The sequence below is a fragment of the Nasonia vitripennis genome, chromosome 1 (genome assembly GCF_009193385.2).
Source record: "Nasonia vitripennis strain AsymCx chromosome 1, Nvit_psr_1.1, whole genome shotgun sequence".
Taxonomy (NCBI): domain Eukaryota; kingdom Metazoa; phylum Arthropoda; class Insecta; order Hymenoptera; family Pteromalidae; genus Nasonia; species Nasonia vitripennis.
In genome coordinates this window covers 33,843,222-33,858,804 of record NC_045757.1, presented here as the reverse complement: position 1 = coordinate 33,858,804, position 15,583 = coordinate 33,843,222, and the positions used below count along the sequence as shown (strand labels likewise).

Sequence of the window (15,583 nt, the reverse complement as noted above, 5' to 3'; positions counted from 1 at the left end):
TAATACGAACCCGCGAGAGAGAGAGAGAGAGAGGGAGTACTTAGCTCTAAGTATAGCATAAGAAGCTCGGGTATGGAAGGAGAGGGATAACAGGAAGCAAAACGTGCACGTAGACACGTACATCGTGTTTTGGGGGGAGATTAAAGTCAAAAACTCTCGAGTAGAAAATTCATGTATATTTCAGAATAATCTAGCCTCTAATGTCGCATGAATACATGGTATTTTTATATTGATTGTGTTGTAATTGTGGTAAAGGATAATTAAGCTAATGCGATATACATTTTATCTTAAATTCGCTGTTCTATAATTATATAGTAGATATATAGGAGTATAGTGACAACACGGTAAGTTACGGCAATCCAGAATAGCGACTGCTTACAATATTCCCGCGCAGTTTATACATTATACTATATATAATATACGAGGGACACGCGTATATACGTGTAGGTATAAAGATAAGCGAGAAAGAGTTTCTCCATTGGTCGAAAACTGCAGTGAAATCGCGTATACATATCTTCCATGTATATGGTATACATCTCGCGAGTAGAGAGCACCTAATATAGAAAGTGATATGCTGGGAGTCAGGCGATATACATTTCTCATCGCGTGTCCCAGCTTGTTCTCTCTTTTTCTCGCCGAGAGACCGAAAAAGTCGCGAGAGACGAGGAACTCTTAGGAGCATAGGTTATATATCTACTTCATACGCCGACGGTACCGAAAAAGAAGGGAAATCATTATTTCCGCTCTTCTGGAAAAGGCAGGAAAAATGTCGGGCAAAAACAAAGTCATAACGTCTTGTGTTGAAAAAAGAAGGTAAAAAATACAACAAGCTGCTCATCAAGCTCGGTGTAAAGAGAATTAGCCTCAGTGTATACGCTTATACGTGTGCATAGACGCAATTTTCGCCAGAGCGAGATAAGACGCGTCGTTGCATCGATTGCAAAAAAAAGAAGAAGGTTCTCTCATTAGGAGCTTTTTCTCATGTCATTACGACGCCTTAAACGTCTTCTTATACCGGGCTCGCTTTTTTTTTTCATGCAGCTTCTTATCCCTTTGGCCCCTTTTATCGTGCCGCCTCTCTTGAAGCTTTTTTCTGCTGCGCTGGCTCCACTCTTAGCCTACTTTACATTCGCGCTCCTTTTTCCGCGAGACCGATTCGCGGCGACTTTTATGTATTTTTCTTAATTCAAAAAAAAAAAAATTCCCATACATTCTCTCGTCGATGATCGCACACAGGAGAGGTGTTTATATCGTATCGGAGGGTCGTTCAAATGCAAAGTGTCTATAGAGAGGGGGAGTACATTACCGTAACGCTTATTTGCTAATGAAAGTTTAACGCGAGACGATCTTATATCTTTTAAAATTTAATCCCCCGACGCGCAGTTACGCGAAAAGAGTAGAGAAGAGACGTACAGCCTATATCAAGGTTTTTTTCCCTCGAGGCCGCATATCGGCCGGCGAAACACAATTCCGCGGTGACGCGGGGTCAAGTGCCGTCCCTTTTTTCGACAAAGGCCCCTTCAGAATATTCCGATACTAAGCGAGCTGTATGTACAAGTTCGTCTCGCTCTGCGAACCTACACTCACACGCACACACACACACACACATGTTTATTTATAAGCGAAGAGATATTCGCGTGAATTGTGGGCGTGTTTCGAAAAATTTACATGATTGAGAGAAGGGTCTGCTGTTCTCGAGCGGCAGTATCTATAATACATAGCATCGCCGTCGTGTTTCTCCGATAAATAGAGCGTTTTCGCGATATAAACAGAGCCGGGAAAGAAACGCGCTTGACCTACATTCGCGCGTGTAAACAAAGTCGCGATGTGTTTCCAGATGCATATATAATAGAAGACGCTGTATATAATAGACAATTTTCTTCGGAGTATAATGTGTATACCCGAGCTTTAGCGAGAGTCGAACAAAGCACAGAAAAAGGGAGCAACAGCTGCGCGCCCTGGAGAACCTCGAGTTTCTGATGACTTACGAAATCTCGCCCTTTGAACTCGCCGACGAGTTTCTCCGCTGAGGATCAAGAAGCATAACGTATATGCATATACTAGAGTTCACTTCTGCGCAGCATTATATATATATATATATATATATAACGTATTAACGAAATTCACCGGCTTTGTGTACACGCAGCAGCTGCAGCCCGACCCTGTACTGCGCAATTGGATCCGCGAGAGCTGAGAGAGAGAGAGAGAGAGAGAGAGAGAGAGAGAGAGAGAGAGCAGCGAATTGCAGATTTAGCGAGTAGCGCTGATTAAGACGCGGATTTATCGGTCACCCGAGAGAGAACTCAAGCTTTACTTTAATAAAATCAATTGCAGTAGTGTCTATAATTCGATCGAGTTAAAGCACACTTTTGCATACCATCACGTCTCGGAACGTCTTGACAGAACTTGCCATACCCGCAGAGCCCCCGGGATAAAGTTAGTTTACGTTTGTACACGCGCGCGGGGTGAGTTTTGTCGAGCGGAAATTCACAAAATCGCACCTACGCGCCAAAGGCAGGGTTTACATTGCTGATACAGATGTATATAGTATGTAGTCGTGCCCCGTGAGCTTTTTCGACGGGAGCGAATCAGGATAAAGAGATCGCGAAAGGTGACAAATTCTCTTCTCTCTCTCTCTCTCTCTCTCTCTGTTTACTATCGAAAAAGTGCACGTTTTGATGGAGGTTCTTGTTTATGCTCAAGTGCACAGCGATGACGTACTTTTATTTTGCGTGCACACGATATACGTGGAGAAATTTTTGATTACACGCTAAAAACATACCTACGCTTCGCTCGACAATAAACACAGCGAGGTTTCATACATTTATATATGCAAAAGTTTGTATCGTATACACGACCGGTTTATTTTTGGTGGCGTCCACAGTCGTTCCCACTTATTGTTCCTGCGTCGTTATAATAACTAAGAAAATTTCTGAAAGACTCGTTTTATAATCGCTATCCACGCATACAAGCGCACACTCGAATTCTTTCGCCTCATCATCAGCCACTCTCCCAAGTCTCTTCAGTAGTCGAGTCAGAATTACGTCAGCCGCAGCGCGAATTAACTTCCTCCATTGAATTCAGTGTTAGAGCGGTAATCACTGCACAACTCCGCCGAGCTAAACAACTCTCGAGCTAACTAGTCGCTCGTCTCTGTAATAAAGCATCAACCGCGAATTTTCGCCATATTACGCGTTGTATACGTATATTATGTATATAGGTATATACACGACGTCAGAGCGAATTTGGGCTCAAGTTTCGGGCGACTGCGAGAGAAGGGAATAACGGAACAAGATGCGAGAGTGTATAAGGAGAGGGGGGGGGAGGGATTTAGCTATAAATTAAGCCTCGCGAACCGCGAGAGTCGTCCCGAGGAAGATCGATCGCTTGCGTTGACATCAGGATGAGGCGCGTGACGGATGACCCCTTTTTTCGCGGAATCTTCACGCTGATTCGTCGTGTGTCGTATTTATTATTTTCTGCAGCGTACTTTTAGTATTATTATTATTTTTAGCATTATATTGGTTTTTCGTTGATTTGCGTTCTGAGAACCGTCGAGGGTTGGTATACACAAACAGCGTGAAAATAATAAGTATATAGTGTGATGGCTTATAATTTTTTTTTAATGCTATTTTGAAAATTGCGGGATTCACATGATCGTTATGCGCAACGTTTACCAAGTTTGGCAATAATGCGAGTTGTATTGGCCGCTTTGAATAAATCCGTTCTTTTGATTTCTCTAATAATACGCACCGACTATAATTATTATAATGTATAAGTTTATAACAATCATCGAATCGTAAAAATCGCATCGCCTCTCACGCTTAAAGTCTAAGAATTTCATACAACACTCGACTGCCTCTGTAATCCTTGATATACGAACGTGTTTAATTATTTTCCTCGACTATAATATAATATAAGTGTATTGAACGACACACTCGCATATATTATCGCATTGATGTGTGCATTTTACAATTCAGAAGATATAGAACACGATTGAACGTTACCTTTATAGTGTCAAGCGATAGCGCGTTTTATCCTTAAAATAAATCATGCTTTATAAAGAAATAATTTATAATCATATACTTTCAATCCCCGCAAGCGCAGATTCAACCACAGCAAATATTAAGCATCGCCTAGCATCATAATTATATATACAAACTATTAGTACCAGTCCCTATCAAAAAGCAACTACAATCAAAAATTAAAAATTAAAAAAAAAACATAAAAACGCAAAAGCTCCTTAACGGAGAAAAATTCCAAAAGAGCTGCAAAATATACCTATATACACAGCAAAAGAAGAGCCGCGCGCAAAATGTAAAAGCCTCTCAACAGCGGCGTGTCCGAGATATCGTAATTCTCCTCGCAAAGAAAACGCAACGGCGCGATGAAAAGAAGAAAAAGTACTCGCTCTCTTTCTCTCCATCGTCATATCGGCCGAAAATTCAATCTTCTATATCTTGTGCGCAGCCGTCGAAAGCACTCGAGCAAAGGGTCGAGCTCCCGAAAAACCGTCTCTGATGCTTTTATACCCATAGCTATACAATAACGCAAAAGTGAGGGATGTGTGCGAGTACCTTAGTTTCGCGCCTGGCTGGCTTTCAAAGGAACGACGACGTCCAGGTGTGACACATATCCTTTGGATATGAAATATGGAATTTTTTTTCGGGGCTATGCGATACATCATCGTGTTCTCCGATTCGAAATTTCTCAAAGACGCTTATACTCTGATGTGTATATTTTATATAGATGATTCGCGAAAATAGGTACTCGAGATCGTTGTATATCTGGTATATAGTCTCACACCCTTTGAAGATAGAACTAAAATCGCTCGGAGTATAATAATAGCATGTGATATAAAGAGTTATACTGTCGGAGGCATCTCAGAGAACGAAGAGGTTCTCGCAGCTCTTGGTTTTCCTCTTGAAGCCGAGCAGGTGTTTCAGGATCTTCCGACGTTGTTTGCTGCGTCTGCGACGCGTCACTTGGTCCCGGTCGCGCTGAGGGTTCAGCTTTATCTGGGCGAGGATACCCACGAGTAGCTCGTCCACGTGGTGGGCCAGACCCGAGGACGTCTCGATGAACTTGCAGCCGCAGCTGTTGGCCAGGCGACGACCCACTGCGCAGATACAGTTTTATTTTTCTTCTTCTTTTTGAGTTATTCATTAAAATACTATAGTATACACAGCAAGTTGGAAAAAGCGATATTCGACCTCGATTCTTCTCCCTCCTCCCCTCGGAAAAAAATCAATCTCCGTTTTACGGCCTCCCCTGATAGATAAACGCACAAACAGCGACCTCCTTTACTGATTTAGTATACAAGCCCTGCTGAATACTCTCCGGCTCTTAACGTCGTCCCCGTAAATCATACAGCCCTACTCCTCTACATTTTTATACACATCGCGTCCATTTAAAAATTAAAGGAAGCTCCCGACCGTCAAACGGCTCTAATCACGGCAGCAATTAAACTCAATCGTTAAAGTTCTCATCACGCTCTACTCGCTGCGCACATCCGAGCTTCTAACGGTCGGGCCGTTAAAACAAAGAACAGCACTTTCATCGTGATAATAACCGTGTGTGTATATATATATATATATATATATATATATATATATATATATATATATATATATATATATATATATAACGCGCACACGTCGTCCGCGTAAACTTGCTCCTCGTGTGTAACTCGAAAAAAGAAGCGTCTGCAACGGCCTCGTAAAAGTGCGCACATTCGTATGTTATACTGTGTATAATTATATATACTGTGTATGTACGCGAAGCAATTTGGGAATGATCGACGGAAAAAAAAAACACCGAGTAATTCCTTCTCTGTTTTTCTCCAAATCCTTCGTTATCGCGCGTAAACTCGGAAATAAAGAGAGAGAAAGAACGAGGTTGACGCGAAAAAAAGTCATCACTTCGCAGTTAATTAAAACTCTCGCGTCGCCGGGGCGCAAACTACTTTTTAATCGACTCGGCCATCGCGGGCTCTTTCTTTTTTTTGTCGAAATATTCAATTTTCAAAGTTTAAAATTCTCGAGTACAAGCGATTAAACAGTTTCGCGTCAACAGCTAAATCCCCCGGACGTGTGCGCAATAATTAGTTCGCCCGAACGAATTGCGCATCAGCAGCATCAAAACTAAACTTAAGTATATATATATATAGGTTACTCACTCATAGCGGGAACTTCTCGTTTGCGCTCGAGGTCGACTTTATTGCCGACGAGTATGACCCCGTGTCCGGCCATGTAGTCGCTCTTCCACAGATGCAGCAGCGTCTCCTCGGCGAACTTGAGGCTACGTCTGTCCACCACCGAGTACACGACCACGTACACGTCCACGTTGTAAGTCGAGCAGAACGCCTCGACCTGTGAGTGTAGCGGATATACTTTTCTAATTAGGCGATATTTATTGATCCCGCGAATCGGCTGTTGATCGGAGACTGTATGAGCGAATAATTTGCATTTCTCTTATTTCCTCGATGGCGAGCTCGAATCTCGACTAATTAATCAGGTTCGATTCGCAGGTTCTCGCGTAATTACGAGACGAGTTTTAATCGTGTAATCGTGCAAGCACCTATAAAAATGCAAATCTCGCCTCTCTCGTACACTAGATTCATCGAATATACGAGGGAATTATAATCCAATCCTCGGCATTGATCGGAACTCCGACTCGGAGAAAATTAACTCTTCGAACTGGCTGTATAAGCGACTCGAGATAAATTGAAGCCGATAAAAGCAATCCGCTCTCTTCGGGCACAAATTGATAAGGAAAGACGCGACGATTCTCGCGAGTATATACAATAGACCCATAGACACGCAGCGAAGGGTAGGTAGTGTCGATTTCATTGTCTTCGATTAGCTTCTATTAAGGCGATGCCGCAGCTTAACTGCGGCTAATCGTCGACGATTAATCGACGCGTGTAAGTGCAATTTGTCGCTCGCGGGAATCGATGATGATCGACCGGTGAGATTTAGCGATTAGTCGATGTAATTTTAGTGGTATTACAAAAGCGACTGATAATTAATTTATACCCACTTTTTTCTTTTTTTTTCTCGCCGAGATATCCGAGAGCTATACTGCGTCGCGGTGCAAGAGAGCGGTTGAGTATAGGAAATTCGCGGTTAGGCAAAAAGTGCGGTTTATTCGAGAGTCTGCGAATTTTCCCAGTGAACGTCGTGGTATCAAATTTTGATACTCCTTATCCGAAAAGATTACACTGCACGCGTCTCGAAACAATACAACACAAAGCCACGAGGCGCGTTCGCACCTCTCCTGCATCTCTTCGTTTGTTTACCCCCGCCGACGTTCGCGCACATAAAAGCACATAGCATCGCAGCCAAGGCTCCCGGCGCGTTATATTAGATTATTCTCGTACTGGGATTTGCGTGGGCTATATCCGCTCCTTTCTAAATATAGACCTCCGGAGCGTATATTAACGTAAACATCTGTATCTCTATGCGAGATACCCACAAGGTATACATAAATAGCCCGAGCATATAAGTTTACTCACCGACATCTCCGTCGCCGGATGATCGATGATCTCGAGTTCCGTTTCCTGCCCGTCGATCATCACCGACACGCTCTTCTGGCCGTACTCGTCGTCTGCAACGATAACCATACAGGGGATACATATTCATCTTGCTCTTTCGACTTCTGTTATGCTCGCGTGAGTGGATGCAGAGGTAAGTGCGGGGGCGGCGCACATCACTCGATATATCTGCGAATCGGCCGACGCTGTGTATGCCGAGCTCAACAAGTTATATTCGAAGTGAGCAGCGGCTCGCGTGACGTGCGATGTATGTACTTCGTTGAGTGGTAATTATACACTATAAAGTTCACCAAGTGAATTTATTTCACTGATCGTTAATAATCTACTAGTTTCGATGGATATTTCAAATTCATACAATACACGGCATCACTTCCCGGTTACCTAGAACGAAGCGAACCCCATTACCGCGCAGTCTATTGGCCTATACGATACAAAAGGACGCGCGCTGCTGCCGAGAGAAAAAAAAATTAGGAGAAAGAAGAAGCTCGCGCGCGCGCGGCCTGATCGCTTATTCATGGAAATGCGCAGCGAGCCGGTTTTGAAAAGGAATAAGGGAGAGCTTCCGCTGATGCTACTACCACCTCGTCGTCGTGCTCCGTATAAAAAAGCCGAGGGAGTATAAGTAGCTGCGACACTTCACGCACTCGTCCTCGGATCCTCGAATCTCTCGAAGGAATAGCGAAAAAGAAAGAGAGAGAGAGAGAGAGAGAGAGAGAGAGAGACTTGTCCGAAGGACAGCGCAGAGGGAGGAAAAAAAAAACATTTAGCGCGAGCTTCCACAACTCCTATTTTGCAACCACCCACGCTTCCGGTCTCTCTTAAACGCGCCCATACTCTCTTATTCTCCTGACCTTTATCCTTTCGCCGCGCATTTTTACGACGCTATAGCCCCTCCGCTGTGGGGCTCGTAAAATTTAAGAGCCTCCAGTTGCAGCTATTCGCCGCGCGCGAGTTTGAATAAGGAAACGACGAGCTGCTGTGCTGTGTGTTTAAGGGGCTGCTTTGCTTTCCTCGAGGATCTGCAGCGCTGGATAATTAACTGTCGACTTGCGCCGCTTTATTTACGACGAGAGCCATGGCACGCGGTAAGTAGTACGAGTCTGGCTGTGGTCGTACGCGCGGGCGATCGATTATTTTCAATCACTTAAATTATGTGTAAAAGCTCGGGTCGCGATGCATAAACTATACGTTTAGCGTGTGTATATGGATTGCCGTTCGATTTATAAAGGCTTCCGAGAGCGAACTCGACGTATTACGTTATATTGTGTAATAACGCGCGGATGGTGTGCTTAATTGCTATTAGAGCTTCAAGTTTGTAATTATTCGGAGAATTTCCATTTAGATTGGAAATATACGTGTAATTATATACGGGAACAAAGAGCGGCGGGTTTGATCGAGCGGAATATTCTCGTGAATTTTTGTCTCAATATGCGTTTACTTTGAAGCTATGTACACGTATACCCTGTTCTAGGAAAATTGCGATAACAATGAACGAATTATGTCGCCCGTTTTCAGAGCTGCTGCAAGTTAACTATACCTAACGATTTTCCCCATTACACACATCTGCACAACGTTGCCACAGCCATACTACACACACACGCACGCGCGCGCGCTACTCTCGAACTAAAAGTAATCTCGATTAAAAAGCGATAAAACCTGTCCGGCTCTAAAAATATACCCAGTTCCACACAGTCGGCTCACTGCACGTACACGAGCGCCAGCAAATGTTACGAGATCCTCTGCATTTTTCATTATTACACATCGCATCCTTCCTCCCTTACACACTGGACACATACACACTTCTTAATTGAAATTAAAAGCTCATCCGAGCCGATGCAATTACGTACTCGACTATCCTCGAAGCGCTACCCCATCAATCACTCCTCCTCCTCCGACAAACTTAGCATACCCGCATCAGCGGCAAACGATCCGAGCAAGCGCGCACGCATGACTTATTCATGCAGTTACCTCCGCATAAAAGCGCCGAGATACCAGATGCAGCCAAAAAGCCAGCGGTATTACAGCCGCGAAAGGAGGAGAAGATAAGAAGTATATACGCTGCAGTAGAGCGCAGTAGTAACAGCCGTGCAACGCGACGCTAGTTTCGCCCGTTTTCTCTCTTTTTCGCGCTTCCACTCACAGAGCTTATCGATCGGGGAGTCAAGCTCGATTATCGATTTGCAAACGAGTTTCCGGAAAAAGAGAGCTTTGAACTCCCGCGCTTTTTTGTGCGAGTTTTTCGATGCCTCGAGTGCGCGGGGATTCACGGAAAGGGGCTGGGTTTAGCACAAACATCATCCGAAGCGCAATACCGAGGATGCGCAAGCTCTTCATTAGTCATTTATTACACATCCATCGACGGCGTTCGGAATTTCAAATAGCCCGCGCGAAATCGTGCATTCGTAATTTACCTGTATACACGTATACATACACAGAGTACATAAACAGACGGGATTGCCACTTCTGCGGCTGTAAAAAAAAAAAAAAAAAAAACAGACGTACAAACAAATCGCAAGGGCGGTAAATCAAGCCGGGCGCGCTGTGCGTCTCATAAAGACTCGCCGGAGGCCGAATAAGACGACGCGTCACGTGTAGTATAACGGAGGGTGATAAAGCTCCTTTTATCACGGCGACGAGCAATCTGCGCGCGATTAACGCTTTTTTTTTCCTTCTCCACCAGCGTGACTGACGTATCTGACGCCGAGAATCTTTGGCCGCGAGACGAACGATTTATTCCGAAAGCGAGCGATTAGAACTTGAATATATATGCGTTACGTTGAAAATAAAAAGCTCAGCTTTTGCGCGGGAAAATTGAAATCGTCCTTTTCAAGCGCTCTCATATAATGCATCCGTGTGCGAGCTTGCGGCGATAAAAGCTCGCCCGCGTTTAATTATTAACGGCCGTGGCGGACTATACGCACTATATTTTATTAAAATTTCATCAAAACAGTGCGCGAATCGTGAGGTCGATATAAAACTCGTGCAAGAAACATCGTAGTGAGATGAAATCGCAACGAAGATCGTTATTTTGACAAATCGCGAAGCAATTATGTACGAGCGTTGCGCGCAGTCGACGATACACGTACAGCTATATACACGCCCGCGAGGTATTACACGCACCGCACGATATGCTGAACGATCGCATCAATCATCGTAATTGATTAGATGGTATTCAAGCTCGGGGTCATTATAAGAGTAGCTCAGCAATTTTGATCAGCCGCGCGCTTTGAATACTCCACCGGCGAGTGTATTTAGAATTTCTTTCAAATTTAGGGAATTCGCGCGATTCCCGCGTCAGAGAGAGAGAGAGAGAGAGACGGAAGTGGGGTATTTGCGAGGAATAATTTTAGAGCTGAATTGCCTTTCGATGATGAGAAATTTTTCAACTTTTTTTCACATCTCGAAGCGACTAATCCTCCTTTTAAATAAATAAAAAAAAAAAACAATTTCAATCACCAACAGCCGTGCACTTATCGATTCATAAAGCACATATCACTCGAGCCGTTCAGACACGCGCGTAAACAGACCCCGACGCGATAATAAATCGTTCGCGCGTGCGACGTCCACGCAACCCCATAATAGCAGCAGCGGCAGCAACAACAGCAGCAGATATATATATATATATATATGCACACGTTTACCCGGCCGCCTTTTCCGATGAAATGCAAATAATATGCGCGCACGAGCTTGCAGCAATGCGTGTAGTCGAATCGTCGCTAAGTAGAACCGATGCACTTATTCTAAAACCGCACAGGAACATACTACGTCGCAATACGCGCACATCAGAGGGGGGGGGGATGTCACGTATAGAAAGTTTACATCGATAAAATTCCATCCGCGCATACATCGTAAAAGCTCGCGCAATAAAGCAAGGATAATATAAGCGCGGACGCGGATGTATACGATCCTCGAGCCCGTAAAATAATAAAACGTCGCTCTCTGGCAATAAAAGCCAACATACACACATGAAAGAAGAATATAACAACGGTAGATATATATGAAAACTCACCGAGCGAAGCGTCGTAAGCGCAGATGTACTCGCTGGTGGTGAATTGGACGGTGAGAGCAGTCTTTCCAACGCCGGAGGCACCGAGCATGCCGACCTTGTAGCTGGCGACTCGAGAACCTCCATCCTCGGCCTGATGCTCGCCGTCGGCCCCGGTCTCGATACCCGACAGCTGAGACGCCGAGCTGACGCATCATATATTGCGCGTATCGATTACTCGAGTCTTTATAAAATAATTCGGAAGCCTTGCATGTGCTTCGCGGATACAGCTGTCGCGATACGCAAAGCTTCGTAAATAGGTTTATATACATGTAGGGCAATGATTAAGAGATGAATTATTCAGCCGATGCTAATGGCCACTGTCCGGAGAGTGAGCGGATTATGCGCGAGTGTTTTAATAATAAACCCGCGCGTGCAGTACCAACGCGACGTCTGACCACAGCCGGGCGTGTTCTACTTCGATCTAGCCGTCGCGATGCAGACGCGGCTCTATTTTTCACTTAAAATTCCGATCGTATTGTATACAGCATTTTGTTCTGCATATCCGACAAGCGAGTGGAGATCGAGTTGATGACGGAATGATCCGTTACGGAAATGACACACGGCTTAGTTACGCGAGTTTTCATACAGCAATTTTCCGGTTTTTCAACAAAAGCCGAGCGCGCTGAACTTTCATTAACGGATATATTCGAAATGGCCGGAATAACGGCTCTGGGGGAAAATCCGCGTTTATTTTGACAGATACGCGGCCGTCGATATTATAAATTGTTATTGCTCTCGCGAGCGAATGTTATATACATTCGCTCATGTAACGACGCGTGCGGTCTGAATTTCCGGTCGCGCGTGCCTTCTCTTTTTCGGCTAAACCAGCAGGGGCAAAAAGCTCGATTGAGTATACAGTGCGGCAGCGCGTGAATAATGTAGAACCCCAGTGAGCGCGCGAGAGAGAGAGAGAGAGAGCTGCTTCAATTATACAGCGCCATATGCGCGGTCTGTCAAAAAGTCAACTCCTGTAACGAGCGGCCGCTTTTTTTCAGGGATGAATAAAAAAGCTCCGAGAGCTTGCACACGATTCTGGGAAGCACTGAGGCGGTTTTTATAATTTAATAGAGCTTGCACAGCGCCGTGAATCATCGTCGGTAAGTAGAAAGTCACCTGAGCAGTCTGGCGTCCCTGGTACTGCTGCAGCTTGTGCCGGATGAGGTGACGCTGTTGATGCTGCGGCTGCGTCGACTCTTGAGAGAATCGCCGAGGTTGAAGACACCGTTGGCAGTAATGGAGAAGCTCCGGAGTCTGTAGTACTCGACGCCGTCCTCCGTGTCGTCGTCCCCGTGGGCGCCGTTGTTTCCGAGGCCGCCTCGTCTCGTTTCCGCAAGCATAGGCTGGAACACGGAAAAATACGCGGAGACACGTGTAATTTTGGGGGATGGAGAGTTGCTTGTTTTGGTTTGTTAGCTCGTGTGGGACGCGGCGGGAATTGAAATTTAAATTGAGAGCGGGAAGCTTCGAAAGGATTGAGTGGATCGTGAGTGTGTAGGGGTAGTAGTCTCTTGGGAGCGATGAGGCGTGTCTCCGAGGATTTGTAACGATGGAGATAATGCTGGGTATGATATGTTTGACCTGCTGTGTGGAAATGGCTGGTACTATAAAACACTTTGAATATTAACCATCAACGCTCGATGCAAAATACACGTTCGTCTTCGTGACACCGAACTCCACAGAAGCAATAGGTTGCATACTATATATACAGCGTGCAGGTAAACGCGATGCAGCGAAGCGGATAATCGTCCGTGAAGTTGTGGGTTATATTTTCTCGACGGCGTTCAAAGGGTCGATCGTCTCTGTGTACGATATATTATATACGTAGCTGAAACGTAACGCCAGTCGTTTGTCGTGGTTTTGGCTTTGCGGACACAGCGATTCTTCTCTCTCTCTCTCTCTCGGGCGATTTCAAAGGCTAATCGCTTCGGCGCAAATCGATTCGGTTGCATCGCAGATCAGCAGTGTTAGGGTGAGGGGATAAAGTCAGCTTTTTCTGGTTAGAACCACCTGAAAACTCATCAAACTTCTAATCCGTTCGACGAGCATAAGATTTCCTTATACCTTCGACTAAAGCTCGAAACAAACTATACGATAAGTTCAGCGATAATAATCGAAGGTCTCGTCCCCGCGAACAAAGGAAAACTTTTCCTCCCCGTAATTCATCAGCCGCATTATTAATCGTAAAGACGAGAGAAAACTACTACTTAAAAATTCATAGAAACTTGCCTCGCGCTCGCGCGCATCCTCGTAAATTCAACATGCAAATGCAGAGGCCGCGCATAAATTATATTCGATAAAGCTCGTTCGATTTTTACGCGCTGAAAGTTCGACGCGCGAGAAAAAAACAAAATCAAGTCCATGAATAATAAACAATCGACTCGTCCCGAGAAGCAATTAATCAGAGGCGCGATCGTCCTTGTATTACAATATAATACACACACACACATACACATATTCGTCCGATGTGCATCAGTCCGTAAAGCCATGCGTATACACGGGATTTCGCGCCACAACGCGTACCGCTAACGTCTCCTTTGTGTCTAGTCGAATCGATACACCAGCCTCCATTATAATCCGAGCGCAAGCAAAGAAAGACCCCCGTGCGTGTGTGTAAGTTGACGCGTCGTTATCGGTCTCTAGCGGTTATAATTCCGATAGCGTCCGAGGACGCGATAAAACTCCCGATTGACCGACAATATACTCGACGCGTAATCGAAAACTCGGCTACACTTGATTTTCTCCGATATTAGTCCGAACGTCCGCGGGACAATTGCAGCGGACATCAGGGGCAGGTCGACCGCAATTGCAAGCGTCGAAAAGGTGCGCTGCAGGATCGAAGAGTTTTCCGGGAGTAAATAACTGTCTTGAACACGTAAATGGGTGTAATTTGAATGTAATTATATCGCAGAGGCGAAAGTGGGGAAATGTACTCCCACACACGTATTAAAAAAAAAAAGGCCAAACGAGTAATAATAATCCTGAGCTACACGGGGCAAATTGCGCAGCCGGAATATCTTTGATAAAAGACGAAGGTACGACCGATGGGAATTTCGCGTGTGTTTTTTTTTTTTTTATATATAACGCGTGTTTCTGGATTTGCATACAGCTCGTGCTGGAAATTCCATTGGCTCGCGATATTATTCATCCTAGCCGGCTCATTAACGCTTAATCCACACTCCGCGAAGCTTAATCAGGCCGGGCGAAAGCTCCGCAGTTTTTTTTTTTTTGCAGATTATTCTTTTTCTGCGAAAGAAACGTATATATGTATATAACGATCCGGAGTCAAAAAAAAAAAAAGAGATACACGCGGGCGGGATAAGATAAAGCAATTTTCAGAGATATGAAGAAGCTATACCTACGCCCACGCGTTGTGTACACATACGAGGGTATCTCTGACTGTATAGTATCCTATACAGCTGTGTATTGTAACACGCCTCGACTCGAGCAAGAAAACGTGCACACAATGGAGACGTATCCGCACGCGTGAGCCTCGATTACGCTCCAGGCGTTCTAACGAGCTTTCGCCCGGCTCGAAGTGTATTTACGGACGTGTGTACACCGGGCAATTCGCTGGAAATTCCCGGGGAATTCGGACGATATACTATATGACATACCGGGGCGTGTTTTGAATTTGAATTTTCGACCTATTCGAGAACAATTCAACGCAATGCGTTCGCAATATAATAAGCAAAATTCATGGTATAATCCCACGTCGTTCCGATTAGCAGCGGCGCAGAACGGTGTATGGTTTATTGAGCGGAAACTCGTGCATAATACACACAGGGCAGAGCCGGAGAGACGTGAGAAAATCGACAGCCGCCGAAAGCTGCCGTGATAAAGGATAACCGACTTGACGAGCTATAGCTGAACCACAGCGTATTCGATCAGGAGCTTTGGCGAATTCCTTAGACCTGTTTTATTATTTAAAACGCCCGCAGCGAGCGTTTAACCGGATTCGCGTTTCCTTCCTCTTCGGCTCT

General features: G+C 44.9%; 1 protein-coding gene across 3 annotated transcripts in view; it reads right to left on the bottom strand.

Moving 5' to 3' along the window:
* Positions 1 to 156: 156 nt before the first annotated feature.
* The window catches only part of LOC100122604, a 28,823-nt gene continuing 13,396 nt past the window's right edge, over positions 157 to 15,583 (bottom strand). For all 3 annotated transcript variants that reach the window (XM_003423890.5, XM_016990120.3, XM_008217110.4), the window contains exons 5-9: positions 12,717 to 12,943; positions 11,565 to 11,746; positions 7,517 to 7,608; positions 6,179 to 6,371; positions 157 to 5,119 (exon numbers count right to left, since the gene is read on the bottom strand). In XM_003423890.5, the coding sequence (XP_003423938.1) occupies positions 4,884 to 5,119; positions 6,179 to 6,371; positions 7,517 to 7,608; positions 11,565 to 11,746; positions 12,717 to 12,943 (930 nt within the window). In that variant the 3' untranslated portion in view covers positions 157 to 4,883. The remainder of the gene's footprint in view (positions 5,120 to 6,178; positions 6,372 to 7,516; positions 7,609 to 11,564; positions 11,747 to 12,716; positions 12,944 to 15,583) is intronic.